At 36.8% G+C, this 16,624-nt stretch overlaps 1 protein-coding gene across 6 annotated transcripts in view; it reads right to left on the reverse strand.

The window, feature by feature from the left end:
- Positions 1-2,663: 2,663 nt before the first annotated feature.
- LOC102235339 (RNA binding protein fox-1 homolog 2-like) overlaps positions 2,664-16,624 on the reverse strand; it is a 50,220-nt gene continuing 36,259 nt past the window's right edge. For 3 of the 6 annotated variants that reach the window (XM_023334697.1, XM_005809072.3, XM_023334700.1), the window contains 7 exons: positions 15,327-15,414; positions 13,817-13,873; positions 10,828-10,981; positions 10,171-10,216; positions 6,853-6,941; positions 6,093-6,165; positions 2,664-5,545 (listed from right to left, as the gene is read on the reverse strand). In XM_023334697.1, coding sequence (XP_023190465.1) covers positions 5,501-5,545; positions 6,093-6,165; positions 6,853-6,941; positions 10,171-10,216; positions 10,828-10,981; positions 13,817-13,873; positions 15,327-15,414 — 552 coding nt within the window. In that variant the 3' untranslated portion in view covers positions 2,664-5,500. Of the gene's footprint in view, positions 5,546-6,092; positions 6,166-6,852; positions 6,942-9,679; positions 9,717-10,170; positions 10,217-10,827; positions 10,982-13,816; positions 13,874-15,326; positions 15,415-16,624 lie in introns of those variants that run through there. The other 3 variants (XM_023334696.1, XM_023334698.1, XM_023334699.1) reach the window with 3 other exon arrangements.

The following is a 16,624-nucleotide window of genomic DNA, read 5'->3' on the forward strand; positions in this document are numbered from 1 at the left end:
CCTGTGTACCAAACACTTGAGTTTTTCTGTGACATGTCAAAACAAATGGAAATACAAAAGAAAATCTCCTTTTGTCAAAAGTTTATTGATATATTCTAAGCCAATTAACTTTTGTCAGGATATATTCTGGCATTTATAACTTTGAATAGACCGGAACAAAAAAAAAAAGAATGAGCTCTTTGCATAACAAGCTCTTAAGGTGGACTAATAGCTTTGGTGTATAAATTGACCTAATCTGGGAGAGTTATGTCACTGGATGAGGGGTAGTAGGGTCTTAGGTAAGAAAGCACGTAAAGGCTGTTTAACTCTGAGATTACCCAACTCACTGTACATTTTCTTCTAGTATCTAAAAATAACTAAAGGAGTAGAGAGGACTTTGGTAAACATCAGTGCATCAAATAAAATGCCAAATAATCAACAATTTCTAACTCAATAGCACTACTTGAGAAAAGATGGCACCATACCAATGACTCTCCTGCATAATAATTCAGAGTGAAACTAAATAGAACCAGGGAATTTAATTTTTAATGGTAATATTTTGGAAGACATTTCATTGAAAAAGTATTTTTTTTAAAGAAACTCCAGCAGCTAAGTCCACACTTTAATAGTGTTTTCAGTGAATAAACACATTGAGATTCCTCTTTGTAATACGCACTGAGTCAAGACTTGTTTTTGATTGTAGATTCGATGACGACATCACCTGCCTGGAAGGCTTTGCCACAGACATCACAGTGATCTGTCTGTAGGAAGCTTACTGAGACATGGAGCTCAGCGACTTGACTCAGTATGGAATTATCTAGAAAAGCTCCGCATGTCATCATGCAACCTGTTCTCCAGACCTATTCCCTGCCCTTCTCTGTCTAATGAGTTAGCTCACCTTGTGTTTGTTGATGTAATACTTAAAAACAGAAAATGTTCAAATATGAGTTAAGTCACTTCTTATACACATATATATACGTATATGTATATATATATATATACGTATACATATATATATGTATATATATACGTATACATACATATATATATATATATATATATATATATATATATATATATATATATATATATATATATATATATATATATATGTATACGTATATATATATACGTATATATATGAAGTTACTTTTAACTCATATTTGAAAATTTTCTGTTTTTAAGCATTACATTACGTATATATATATGTATACATATACATATATATACTTCCCTGAAGTCTCTAGAATTCTTTATCACTCCAATGCTTTGCACTTCCCATGTGTTTCCATACATCTGCCATTTTTTACATTTCCTTATTGAGAATGACAATGCAATTAAATTTGATTTTAATTTGACTTGGTTTCAATGTTGATAAAGTATTTTAACATTTCATATGAAATTTAAAGAACTTGGTAAGTTTACTTTTTAAAAGGACAAATAATAATCTTCACTGTTTTTGTTCCAATCTGATGCTATAGGTGTAACCTTTGTGTTTGAGCTTGGTTTGTTCACAAATACATCTCGGCAAATAACCAATTATTGCTTATCCAACCTTATTGTACCCAGATAAATAAATGAATAAAACACCAACCAAACTGGAACCGATTGGGATGGTGAAGAGCTAAGGAGGAGCACAGTCATTCTCACAAGCAGCCATTTTGAACATACCGCTTTCACAAGATGAAAAAGAAATGGTAAAATGATACAGTGTAATAATCAGGAGTGTGAGTGGATTCATGGATTTAGTTCACACTAGGGAGGTTCATATCAAATATATACCAAGGCTAAGCTAGTGCTAGCTGTGGTCAGTATTCTCATGATGACCAAATAATTGGTTCTAAAGTCAATAAAGTTTGACTTTGCAATGATCTGTTTCTGGCTTTTTTCTTGTGATTGTGTTTAGGCATTCAACCTCTGTTCATTTTATGCAACTTTGACTTTTTATCCCACATTGCATAATGACCATGACTTATGTTATCCAAATTTTACTGAAAAAAAACTTTACACATTATAAAGCTTTATGAATTTGTGCAGTTGAAATCAAAATAGTTGTACTTGCTTGGTAATTCAAGTAGTGTGGTAATTTGACAATTCAATTTTCAGCATTAATGCAACCTAAATTTTAATGCCACTCTTCTGCAAAACTGTCTTATCCATGCGTAGATATGGGCTGGTTGGATCAAGACCGAAAACAAAACTATAAAAAAAATATTCCTTTCCTTTACAATTAAAGACTTACTTAAACAATTGTGTATAGTAGCAGGTAAAATGGGAATTATTTTATTTCTTTTCTGCCACATTGTGTTAAATTGTAGTTAGTAAATTAAACACTTATTTGCCTCATGTCTTTTCCCTTTATTTAATCAAAATCAGCTAACTGAAGTCAAATTACCAAATTATTCAATAATACATTTTAAGAAAATTTGATTGGAATTGGGGATTCCAACCGTTTTGACTTGGTTTTGGATCGATACCAAAATCCCCAGAATCACACAACCCTAAATATCAGATGAACAAAGCAACAAAAATACATAGAAGTTCTTAAACTGTATGTTGTACTAATATTTATCAGAATATAGTTAGTATATTTTAGTAGAAATATAAAAGCTGAATATAAAAGAATAAAAGCTTCTTTGATTAGTACAGTCAATGCATTTTTAAAGGAAAAACAAACAGGAGGCTCAAGCACAACAAAACATTTTATATAAAACATTTTATATGGACATTCAATAACAAAAAAGGAAAAAAATTAAACAATGGTAGTCAAAGGGATACAGACAGGACAAAGGGACCGTTCATTGAAAAACTATATTAACTATGAAGAATGACCACATAGTTTTCTATAATACAGGGCCAAGAAAGCCATGACAGAAAAATGAAGCTGCCAAATTCCATTTTCTTCAGCAGCCATTTTGTTTGTCAGCAGGCGATTTTATTTTATTTTATTTTTTTGCCAACAGCAATGTGCTCTTTGTTGTCAGCTAGATTGGAACCGCTAGCTGCCCATCAGGAAGTTTAGTGGTGATGGAGGGTGCTGCGGCTCTCCGCTGTAGGAATCAAATATGAGAACTCACGAGATTCATGCAAGACATTTTTTTTTTCTTTTCTTTTTTTTTTACATGACAACTATCACTCATGCTGGTTTGTCCATGCCAGTAGTGGCTCTAAAAGCCCATCTTCGTGAATTTCTTTTTTTTTTTTTTGAGCACTTTTCAAGTTGGGAACCAGAACATGCTGGAAACTTAACATCTTTGGCTAGTGCCATTTTTAAAATGTAGTCCAGAGCACATTCTATATTTAGATAAAATACCAAACCAAAAGGTGAAGTAGAACTGTTAAATGAAAGAAAAAAAAACATGTGGCTGCCCAAAATATTTTTTTTTCAATAGTTAAAAAAATGTGACATTTAAAAAAAATTGAATCCAATCCCACCCCGCAAGCAAAAACAGTTTAAAAACAGTCCTATTTTACACATTGTATATGATTTGCCAAACCAGAATATCAACCTGTGTATGCATGAGTAAAACCACTTTCAGTCATTCAAACTGACTATCCACTGAAATGATAAGGAAGAAAATACAGGAAAAACAAATCAAGCAAAAGAAGAAAATAGAAACAAAAAAAAAACTAAAAACATAAAAGAAAAAGAGGTTAATTTAATGAAAGTGCCACAGACCTGGTCTCATTCATTCTATGGCTCACTGAAACAAAGGGAGGAGAAAAAAAAAGCACTTTTTGTAATTGGTGAAATAATGATTACATATCACAACAACAATTCCTATGATAAATTGAACAAAAAACAAAATAATAAAAATTAAACACTTTGGTGACGTTACCGGCATACCTTTAGTTACGCTATCGATGTATGCTCTCAGCTCAGGAATTTTAATCCGAGCCCAAAAAAGAAAAGTTGAAATTTGCACCTTACTGAAGAAGTGATAAAACACATTTTTATATATTAAAAAAAACAACAAAAAAAACATTTAAAACGTAAATAAAGACAGCTATAAGAGCATGATAATAATAACACAAGTAATATATTTATATTTATATATATATATATATATATATTTATACGGCAGAAAAATGTGCTTTCTACAAATCTTTGGAACACAAAATAAACGTCAAAAGAAAAAGCCACATTTTGGAAATATAGGGTACAATAGTATAGAAATATGCACAATAGTAATGTGTTTTGCATTTAAATATTCACTATCAACTCACCAACGGAATCTCTGTCTTGCTCAGTAATTGCTGTTGGCAGCATCTTAAACGCAATTACCAACTAAAGTATGTTTCAGGAAGACTCATCCATTGCTGGACTATATAAAATATGAAGAATGAGGGGAAAATCTAAATAATAGAGCTTTACAATAAACAGACCACCAGTTACCTGAACAACCCCTACGGCTGCAAGCAGATGATCTCCAACAGGATGTAAACTTAACAGGAACATGTTTACAGTGTAGTGTTGCACTTTTTTGTAGTGTTTTATGATGGCTGCACACAGACTGTGTAGTGAAATTCTGTGCATGACCAAGAAGACGTGAGATATAGTTGGTATATTACTGAAGAGTGGAGTGTTTGTAATAAAGATGCATTTTTTTTGTTATTATACCCCCCGAGTTTCACTGATGAACCTCCACCACAGTGGTGCAGCTGTTTCAAACAAAAAAATGGTTTTATAGTAAGAAGAATGAGAATAATTACAACAGTAATAATAATAATAATAATTTGGTAATTTTTTTCTCTAAACTAATTTCTTTGCATATAACATTTTTTTAAGTTTAAAGGTTTACCATTTCCACATACAAAGAGAAACTTGAGGTAAGGAACAGCTCTAATAAACCCTCCCTCCTTCATCTTTCCATCATTTCTCCAAGATGCTGGGTTCAGTCTTCTTCACAGCAGAACACTGAAAGAGTGAAACTCATCCCTTTACCATCTGCCGACATTGAGGACGGACTCTAAAACCCACCACTGGGTGCTTTTGTTATTTCGCCATTCTGGTTCAAAAATCTTTTTGCGGGTGCTCTAACTGAAGGCACCTTTCTGCTCTCGAGACTGTCTGCTTCCCTCTTACTTTCCTCAGACTGTGTGCAGGCCAGCCGGCGCTCGGCTCCTTCTAAGGCAGCTGCTCAAATGTCCATTATCCACATACAGCCTCTGGAAGAATGCCTGGGCTCTGTCCCCAAATCTTGTGCTGCTGAGTGCTGAGAGAATAATAGGGGGAGACTATAATACAGCCGTGCAATTGAGAAGGTGGCCATTTTTCAGTCAGATTTTGGTTGTTTTTTAATGTAAAGGCGACCCTTCAGTCTTTAATACAGCATTCCTCTATTTTTGTAGAAGCTTAGATAAGAAAACGTGGAATTGCTCTGGGGTGGGGTCTGAAATATCTTTGCTGTGGTTGACTCCACGCTTTAAAACAGGGCGCAGTCCACCTCCAGGACAACAGAGGGAGCTCTTTCGGAATAATTCAATGGGAGAGGGGAGGCCCTGGGTCATGTAGTGTCTTTTAATAAGGGGCAAATCTGCTGTAGCCTCCCCTGTAGAGCGTGGCCTGAAAAAAAATACAAAAAGATATTTAGATTTTTTGCATTTGGAGGACCTCATAACATAACTTATAATGAATCACCCCATCATTTGTTTGCTTTAGACATGCTTACTCTCCCTGCATGATGAATGCAGCTGTGAGATACCTAAAAACACTGACTTAACATAGTGTAATTATGTATCTTACTTTATAGTTTAGAGCCAGAAAATGTACAAATATGGTGATGACAGACCACTCAAGCAGTGAGTCAACAGCTAGACCATCGAAATTGCAGGCATGAAGTTTCACAGGTAAGTGTTTACATTTCCTTATCCTTGTTTTTCAGTAAAAAAACCAAAAACATCTGCTGATCCTTTCTTAAAGGAACTCAATAATCGCTCTCTAGCATTCCTCCTAGATGTTAAAACACAGTAAATAGCTGGAGTAACATGTTTTTGGTCAGTGTCTGAAGAAAATATATTAGATGTTTGACTCCAGCAGTTGTCACATTGTATGAACTTCTTCCATTGGCGCCATATGAAGTATTAGTGAAGAACGGCTCACTTAAACTCACCATGGCTCCAACACCATAGGCTGCTGGGGCCAGTGCAGCATGGTAGGGATCTGCCGTGTAAACTCGTCCGTAGCTGTGAGAAACATCACGTTATGCTTAGAGACAAATAGCAACATTTGTGCACAAAAAATAATAAACAGCAACAATGAGATAATGAAGAGTTTGTGATTGTTTTATCTATACTTGCATATTAATTTTGACACCATATTTTTATTTAGTTTATCACCTAAGTCTAACTGCATTTTAGGAAAGGAAAAATGCTGCAAAAGAAAGTATGACTGAAGTATGAAATCCTGGAGGAATGCACTTCTAGAAGCCGTCACATCTTGAAAACGAAAATGTTTGATTACACTCAGTTCTAATATTTATCCTAGGATTGATCATAGCTTTTATTTATTATTACTAAAATTAGATATTGTTGGAATTATATTTCCTTCCGATATACATTTTTTGCTTTTGTTTGCTTGCATAAATGTGAATTATTTTTGTCATTCTGTTTTTCATTAATGTTATTTTTTGTCAATGGCGACAAAAACTGACACACGTTTTGTAAACAAATTCAAATTTACATATTACTTGTGAATTAATTTATCAACACAGTGTAAATAACTTTTTTTATGTGATGCTGTTGCATGTTGGTCTCTCAGAGGTGGATGAAAAGGTTGAATGAGCAGATCCTAAAAGACTCCTGTGAATGTTTAACTGTTTGTGTTTTAAATGTTTTAAAGATGTCCTAAGATGTCCTGAACTATTGACTCACCTGTCACTGTAAGCTGCTGCTGCAGCGGCTGCTGCTGCAGGAGTCGCTACAGCAGCCGGCTGGGCATAACGATACGCTGCATAGCCGCCCTGTGAGAAGGCGATGGAAGAAGAGGGAGATGGATGAAAGTACGTGGGAGTGCAGAGGAGGACATGGGGACAATGTAGGGACAGGTGGGAAGGGACAGGAAGAAAAATGAAACATTTGTTCAATGCTCGCTATTTGCTTTTTGCATTGCAGATGACTAGTAGTGAATCTAAAGGGTTATATTGTGAGAGAAAACTGCTGAGAAGAGCGAAATATTAACAAGCAGACAGTCAGCAAAACTGGCTAATCTGGTGCAGTACAGCATTCACAAGGATGTAGCTACGGCTCTGTGTTTCTCTCTCACTCCATGACTAACTCAGCAAAACTATCCGTAATTGTATGTGACGCTATTTTTTTTAATTTTTTGGGCTGTTTGCAGCCGGCAACGTGCGTCATCTTCCCCACAGTGTTAGACAGAGAGGGAGAGAGACCTTAAAGCCATAAATGTGCCCAACCGCCGTTCCCTTCCAAAAACAAACGGTCAGAGAAAGGGGAAGGAGATGACTGTGCCATTATTTATGTTTGCATGAACAGCTTGTGAACAGACACCAAAAAAAACCAAAACTACAGGTGTAAGGAGACAGTCAGCCAGTTGGATTAAAAAAAGAGCAAATCGCGCACTCTCACGTGGCCGGCAACCAATCACTGACAGACACGGCATGCTTTCCCAAACTTAGAACACATATTAGGTAAAAAAAAAAAGTCCTACAAAAAATAAAATAACACACACCACTGCATTCTACCCTAAAGAATCAGTCACGACCAAGTCCCTGCATTCAGGACCACACATTGGCTGCTATGGGGGGAAAGGCTGGACTAAGTAGGAGCAGAGGAGGACAGAAATGAGGTGAAGGGACAAGAAGATGGAGGGAGAACGGGAAGAAAAATGAGCATAAAAACAGATTGGAAAGGAGTTGGAGTAAGAAATGGAAAGGAGATTTAAGAAAAGCAAGAGGGAGAATAGAAAAACTACTGCAGCTAGAATAAAAAAGAAAGAGGTGAGTTGGGAGGATGGAGAGATTTGGGAGGTAACAGGAGGGAGGGGGGAGCCAGCCTTGTAAGTATGTCCGCATGCTGACACTGATTCAGTTAGCATGCCACAGGTGAAACAGATAGGGAGATTCCTGGAAGGGGTCTGAAATAACTGAATGTGTGTGTCCTACATCCTTCTGACTGCCAGTGTACACTCTGTGAACTACAACACTACTCACGACCGTTTCCTTTTTCCTCACTTTCCCAAAATGGATAATTTCACTGAACAGTCCACAATGGGTAATTATTAGGTATAGATTTGCCTTAATTTATCATCTGGATTTATCTGATGCTCTGACTCACTAGTACTGGGACAAAAACAGAAGTGTTGGACATATTTAGCAAGAAGAATAACTTTGTTCAACTTTTATCTTTTAAAAGTTTCTACTACACAGTCAACACGTTTTAATTGAAAGGTCAAGATAATAATTTGCTGAAGAACTCTATGCTGTGTACTGCAACTTTGCAAGTTCTGACTCATTCTTTCATGTAAGAGAAGACTTTTTTTCTTAATTTTCTTTTAGACAGCTGCACAGATCCACAGCACTTTTTACACAGCATAGACTCTCTACACATTTCAGATTAATTGTAAAAACAGCTGAGAAAAAAATACTGCAGCTGTACGGTGCCTAAGATTAAAACCTATGGTAATAAAATACATTGAAGTTTGTAGTTGTAACGTGACAAAAGGTAACAAAAGGTGCTGCGGTATGAATACCTTTGCTAAGCAGTCCATATATAATTGAAACCAGAAGACTACATACACCAAAATAAAAGACATATGTGCCTTTTTCCTCACCGTCTGAAGTTATATCAGACTAAATCTCTGTTGTTTTAAGTTTATAGGCTGCCTGGATTGAGATCAGGGCTTTGTGATGGCCACACCAACACACTGACTTTGTCGTTCTTGGGCCAAGTTTGGCTGTATGCTTTGGATCATTGTCCATTTGGAAGACCAACCTGCACCCAAGCTTTGATTTCTTGGCTGATGTCTTCAATATTTCCACATATTCTTCTTTCCTCATAATGCCATTTATTTTATGAAGTGCACCAGTCCCTCCTGCAGCAAAAGAGCCACACAACATGATGCTGCCATCCACGTATGCTTCACAGTTAGGATGGTGTTCCCAAGCTTACAAGCGCCCTGCCCTTTCCTGCATAAACATACAAACATACCTCCATACATACAGTATTTGTTTTTTGCAAACATTAGACTTTTAAGACATTATTAAATGAATCTCTCATATATTATTACTCTGATTAATATGATTTTTAGAGAAAGAAATAATTTTCGTAATTCTAACTGAGCCCCCCAAAAAACTTCAGAAAGTGAAAAGAAAATGTGTAGCTGTCTTTTCATTGAGTGCCTGTGAACTTCTGGTTTCAAGTGTAAAGTTACTCTTGTAAAATAATCAAGTTATACTGCAATATCTCAGTCCATTACTGTAACTGCACACCTGCCATCTGGATTTCAACTTATTAATTATTTATCCACATCACTTGGAAGATTCGTTGTATTCTTTGGGAATTTTAGCCCAATTCTTTTCTCCCCCTTCCGTAACTCCACCCATGTCAGAATCCAGTGAGTTAGTAAAAGAAGACAGAAGAGGCAATTCAATCTCAGATGGTCAATAATGTCTAGCAGCACGCAGTCATTGGAGACGAGGAGGATGCACACTGGCTGTCACATAGAGTGTGTAAACCCTACCTGGGGCAATCTGCCACTAATGTCCTGAAACACTAGTCTACAGAGAGAACAGAAACAGCTATTGTCAACCTGGTCTCACACATACGCACACACACGCACACATACACGCAGGCACACACTCATGGTCACACTGGTACAAACTTACTCCACAAAGGCACAGAAACAAACCCCAGAAGAGTTTACTTGTGAATGAGCCTGATTTGAACTGTTTGCTGCACTGAGGAGGAATACTGCATATCACCAGGTGTGTTACTAAATACTTAGGGCTCTTAGAAAATACCTAAAAAATAAACTTGGTGTGAAGCATTGTAAAAATAATTTCAGATTTAGGCAGAATGACACAAAATGCGTTACAGTGACTAATCAAAACTGTCAAAAGTACACGCCTCTATGGGTTTGATCCGCACCGTTTCACACTTGAAAACCCACAGGCAAGCGAAGGAAAACGTAGGTGACGAGTGAAGCAGTGGAGGAGAGGCAGGCATACTTACATAGAGGTCAGCTGCACCGTAAAAACCATCCTGATAGGCCATCACACTGAGAGGGAGACAGACGACAGCAGGAGAAAAGACAGAAAGGTAGAGAGTACAAAGGGGTGGTGTTTGGAAAACCAAAAAAAAAAAAGAAAGAAATCAAAATGAAACAAAACAAGGAAATAATGGAGTGAAGCGCCACCGTGTGGACAGAGCAGAAAACAACAAATAGAGAAGGTGATGGGGAGGTGAGAAAATGGTGCCAAAGAAATTGTGAGAGAGAGAAGAGAAAAGAAGGGTGAGATTATTACACACCGTGCAACATGCAAGACTAAATACCACCTCTTTGTATACAGATGCACCGACTTCAAAGTGTTACTACTGCTACTTCAGCTGGTGAGATTTACCAAAAACAAAAGACCTCAATTTAATTTTATGACAAACTGCGGTCACATCATAATATGTTTAAAAGTACAAGGAAATGGTATTTTAGCTCCGCAAACTATCAAAGTTATTATTTTTGTAGAAATGTATCCAAACACAACATGCACGATTTGAATCACTACCTCGATAAGTGAAGCCATGCTTTAAAAGAAGATCAACCTTATCATTGTTTTTCTTTACTGATCTAAAAATACAGGTATTTCTATTACACATATTTACATATGTATTTACCCAGGGTATGCTGGGATGGCAGGTTGTGGGACGGCAGCCCTGACCGCGCTGTAGACAGGCCGAGCTCGACCCCGCAGATGCGTTCCTCGAAAGGTCGCAGCAGTGGAAGCAGCAGCCGCTGCTGCTGCTGCTGCCGGGTACGGGAACCCTGGAACTGATGATTAGAAAATTATATGACAAAACATGCAGCTTTCATTGTATTCACAATGGTGCAGTATTAACAATATCTCCACAGAGAAAAAAACATCTTGACTAATCTGTGTTTTCATAATTTATCACCTAAGTGAGTGATTGTTGGCAATCATTTACAGTTTCTGCAGGTTGATTCAGATAAACTGATGTGATTAAAGTTGTTTGGTATTGAAGCTTCTGAAAAACCTTCACATTTCAGAGTTGGGTTGGTGTTAATAATGGTAGATGTCATCAAAATAACAAGTAGGTTGTAAAAAAAATACATTCAGATAGTAGAGAATAGAACAGTCACGAGTTTCATGGAAGAGGAAGAACAGCGACCAAAAACAGAAACATAAAAACTTGCAGGGGTTAAAAATTTACATACATGCCATTTTATGAAATACACTGCCTGGCCAAAAAAAAAGTCGCCACCAAAAAATGGTCACACTCTCTAATATTTTGTTGGACCGCCTTTAGCTTTGATTACAGCCCGCATTCGCTGTGGCATTGTTTCAATAAGCTTCTGCAGTGTCACAAGATTTATTTCCATCCAGTGTTGCATTAATCTTTCACCAAGATCTTGTATTGATGATGGGAGAGTCTGACCACTGCGCAAAGCCTTCTCCAGCACATCCCAAAGATTCTCGATGGGGTTAAGGTCTGGACTCTGTGGTGGCCAATCCATGTGTGAACAAGATGTCTCATGCTCCCTGAACCACTCTTTCACAATGTGAGCCCGATGAATCCTGGCATTGTCATCTTGGAATATGCCCGTTCCATTTGGGAAGACAAAATCCATTGATGGAATAACCTGGTCATTCAGTATATTCAGGTAGTCAGCTGACCTCATTCTTTGGGCACACAATGTTGCTGAACCTAGACCTGACCAACTGCAGCAACCCCAGATCATAGCACTGCCCCCACAGGCTTGTACAGTAGGCACTAGGCATGATGGGTGCATCACTTCACCTGCCTCTCTTCTTACCCTGATGCGCCCATCACTCTGGAACAGGGTAAATCTGGACTCATCAGACCACATGACCCTCTTCCATTCCTCCAGAGTCCAATCTTTATGCTCCCTAGCAAACTGAAGCCTTTTTTTCTGGTTAGCCTTACTGATTAGAGGTTTTCTTACGGCTACACAGCTGTTCAATCCCAACCCCTTGAGTTCCCTTCGCATTGTGCGTGTGGAAATGCTTTTGCGTTCACAATTAATCATACTCCTGAGTTCTGCTGTTGTTTTTCTTCGATTTGATTTGACCAAACGTTTAAGTAATCGCCGATCACGATCATTCGGGATTTTTTTCCGACCACATTTCTTCCTGGAAGACGATGGTTCCCCACCATCCTTCCAGTTTTTAATGATGCGTTGGACAGTTCTTAACCCAATTCTAGTAGTTTCTGCAATCTCCTTAGATGTTTTCTCTGCTTGATGCATGCCAATGATTTGACCCTTCTTAAACAGACTAACGTCTTTTCCACGACCACAGGATGTGTCTTTTGCCATGGTTGTTTAAGAAATGAGGAGTTACTCATTGCATCAGCTGGGGTTAAATAACTTGTTGCCAGCTGAAAGATAATCGCCTATGCAGTACTTATCCAATAGGAGGCTTGTACCTATTTGCCTAGTTAAATCCAGGTGGCGACTTTTTTTTTGGCCAGGCAGTGTATGTATTTGATCCCAAACAAAGCATGACTTAAACTTACTGGGTAAACTTTAGATGACTTTATTATTTGACTCAAGTGTCTTGAAGCAGAGACACATCTAATGGTTGCAAAACTCTGATCCTTGGGGGATGTGGCCCCAAGATTGTGTCTTCAGATTATAGTAAGCTCCACCTATGTAGTTATGTGCTAATGGTTCACTTCTTATGGTCACCCTGATCATGACTGATTCTCATTTTGTATTTCTTCTATTTGTTCCAGAATCATATCAGACTTCTTGCCTTGTGCAGATCTATCTTGCTCCTCACTTTCCCTGAACAGAACAAACTGGTTCAATGACCAGGTGTCCTTAATGATCTGTGTACCACATGGACAAGTAACCATGTGGAAAACTTGAATTCTGGTTGTATTGATCCAAATACTTATTTCAGAATTCTAACTCGCAGTGTACAGAGATTAAGTACAAATATATAAACATTAGGGAAAAAAAAACAGTATTTCCAGCCATTTTTATTTATTTATTTAAAGAAAAGATAGGTACGTTGTGGCAGTTAAAATTCTGTTTTAGCTGACTACTCAGGTTGTAAGGTGTTCATTGTGTTCATTAGGGTTCCAGCCTGGAGGAAGAAATCATCTCTGTAGCGGCTGGTTCTCATAAATAGCACTCTGTAGCGCTATTTCCTGAAGGTAAAATCCAGGATGTGTGGGGTCTGCAGAGATGCTACCTGCCCTTTTCCTGTACACTTGTACAGGTCTAGACCTGTACAAGTCCTGGATGGAGAAAAGGTCAGCCCTGATGATCCACTCTGTAGACCTAGTTGTTCGCTTCACTCTGGACCCAGTCTGTTCTGTGGATGAGCCTTGATGACATGCAAACTACTTATTTTTTAGATTGTTGGTTGATGTCATGTCCCACTGAATTAAAATAAAAGCACAACAAAAGACTATCTTATAAGAAACATGTTTGACCTCTGCTACAATTTATAGTTTTAGTAATACTCAACAATTTTGGAAAATAAAAGCCTGCGGATGTGCAGGTGTCTCTTGTTCTAATTCTTAATTTGACTTTGCAAGGTTTTGCCTCCAAAATTCAGTATCTGTTGGATATTATTTGAGAAGCAGAATAAAATTAGTTTTTTTAATATCTTACCTGTATAGAGCTCAGGACTGTACATGGCTCCAACCATAGGACTTAACTTCCAACCAGCTGTAGGAATAAAATTTAAAAAACAACATCAAGGCAACATTCCTACATGAAGAAAACTAATATTTTCATGAATAGTAACTTAACAGGTGAAAGGAACCAATTTCACCAGTCAAGCTGGTTACAAGAACAACATTTCTATTTGTGGTCCGTAATAGCGTGGATTCAGAATGAATAACGCGATTTCAACCCAAATGTTGGGTCAGAACTCAAACAAATCCTTGTAAAATGATCAGTGATTGAGTCCTAGAAAAAAACACATCCACCTTTTAATCTTGTTCGTGTGGTTCCCCAATTCTCCCAAGCTGTTTGGGAGGGCAGTTTATTAAACTTAATATTGGAGTTTGAGATTTATAGCAACTTAAGCCTATTGACAGAAATAGCAAAAAAAAATTGAATCAAAACCATAAGGCAAGCATTAAAACTTCAATACATGAAATAATTCAACCTGGACTGAAATATTATACAACAGTTTTTTTATTTACAGTCACACTGACATAGCTGCAATCGAGGACAACCGCTACAGTTCAGTACAGTTTAAAGCACAAAATGTAGAAAAATTAAATTAAATACGTATTTTCTTACGTATGAATGTGTGTGTATTCAGTCAAGAGTCAGAGACCAAATGCTTATGGGTAAAGTGTTAAAATCAAAGGTCTGAGGAGGCAAATCTATGATGAAGACTGTCATTAAATTATAAAACCATTTCAATTAGTGGGCCAGAATTTCTGTCCTTTAGAAAATTTAATACAAAAAAAAGTCAGAAACAAATTAAACATTTTTTATAAATGGAAAATGGTCAGATAAAATTCTATGCTTTATAAGACTATGTAGGGTCTTTCTTTCTTTACACAAGGGATATCTATTATGTAAATAATACATACTGGTTTTTGCAGCTAGCAGCTGTAACTATACTTATAGCTAGTATAATATTTTAAAGATTATATAAATGAGACCTATTCTGCCTTTTAAAGGACTATGCTGTTGTTTTTTAGTTATTATCCAAAATCCTTTTATCTGGTAACTCAGAGTTTATTCAATGTAAGATTTCATTGAGAAGCACTAGAATCCTGTAGACTAAAATGAAGATGTTGCCATGGAGATAATTATGGAAAATATTGCAATGATTATCTCAGACATGATATGTGCCTCCCTTTTTTATCTGTGTTTCCATCACTATGTGACCTTTAGCCTTTAGCATATTGGAGAACATCATTTGTGCTGCTGTTGGTTAATTATTACATTGGCATGAAAAATACACAATAACAGTTGGAATATATTAGCCAACAATTACTGCACTCCAAGCAGCCCTTCATGACGTGAATATTGCACTCATTAATATTGCGATGATGATATATTTGTGATATATTGTGCGGTTCTATAATATGACATTTATTCTAAAAAAGCAATCAATAAAGGAAATGTGTCACCAGTATAGCTCAGGATAATATGTTACCATATGGAAGTGCTGCAAGGCCCTCTCCATTAGCATATGGTGTGGTCATTTTCTTGTTTGTCATCACTCTGGCTGTGGCATTATTAACCTGGAAAATAAACAAAAGGTTTAGGAGCCAATTTATTCTGTTATATATATATATATATATATATATATATATATATATATATATATACAGATACAAGCAAAATTCAGGAAATATTAATACATTTTCCTAAAATTTTAGAACATACATTTTATTTTTCACAAAACTCTTCTGCTTTTCATGTGAGGCGCTTTACTTTTAATTTCAGTTTTTATTCTTGACAGGGTGTTAATTCTGTAGATGAGCAGCAATGGTATTTAATGCATGCGCTTCTTTTTAAAGAAGAAACACTGATAACAAGGATCCCAGTGAGTAATCAGGCAGTTTTGCACACAAACATTGCAACTATTGGCACATAGAACAAAGCAAATTTAAAAAATATATTTCAGAGCAAAGGCATTCGAAAAGAAATCCAAGACCATTATGTTGCTGCTAAAAAAGGAGGAGACAAAGAAGGTGAATTAAGCAGCAGATTTGTCGTCAGTTGAACAAAATGCAAAAACTTATAACCAAAAATAAATAAATAACATCAATCAAACAGTTTGTACAGAAATTACAGACAGCCAACCAGGAGTGCATCACATCACCAGAGGTGAGCAAAACTAACCAATTAGCAAGCATCAGATGCAGCAAATAGACCAATCAAAAACAGAAAAGAAAAAAGGTTGGATTCCCTCCCAATTGAGAACACATCATACAGAAAAGGGAGGAGGGGACAGAGAACAACAGAGAAAGGACAGAGGATGCAGGAGGAAGTGCCAGTCCATATGAAAGGAAACAGAAAAACACAGAAACGTGAGGAGAAAGAGAAGAGTGAGGGTGAACGATTCATCCAAATGTGCAGTTCTTCCAACCAAAAAAAAACAACAAAAAATCAATAAGATGTGATACACATACAACACACAAATCTGATTGTTTGCCTACATCCAGTCTAACTGTACATGAGCCATGATGGAGGAGATGATGATTGGTGCAAAAACGGATACAGAGAAAAAGGACAGCACAGAGAAAAGAAAGAGGATGGGGGATGCAAGTATCATTTCTCAAATTAAAAAAACAAAAACAAAACAAAAAAAAAACAATTCAACCAAACCAAAAACAATCAAACCATTGCTGTGAAACACTGCCGGGCATTTCAGATCAGTGTCGCACACCAGAAAACACCTCGTAGCACACAACCGACGACACACACCATCCAGAACCAAACTGATCA

The sequence above is a fragment of the Xiphophorus maculatus genome, chromosome 5 (assembly GCF_002775205.1).
Source record: "Xiphophorus maculatus strain JP 163 A chromosome 5, X_maculatus-5.0-male, whole genome shotgun sequence".
Classification (NCBI taxonomy): domain Eukaryota; kingdom Metazoa; phylum Chordata; class Actinopteri; order Cyprinodontiformes; family Poeciliidae; genus Xiphophorus; species Xiphophorus maculatus.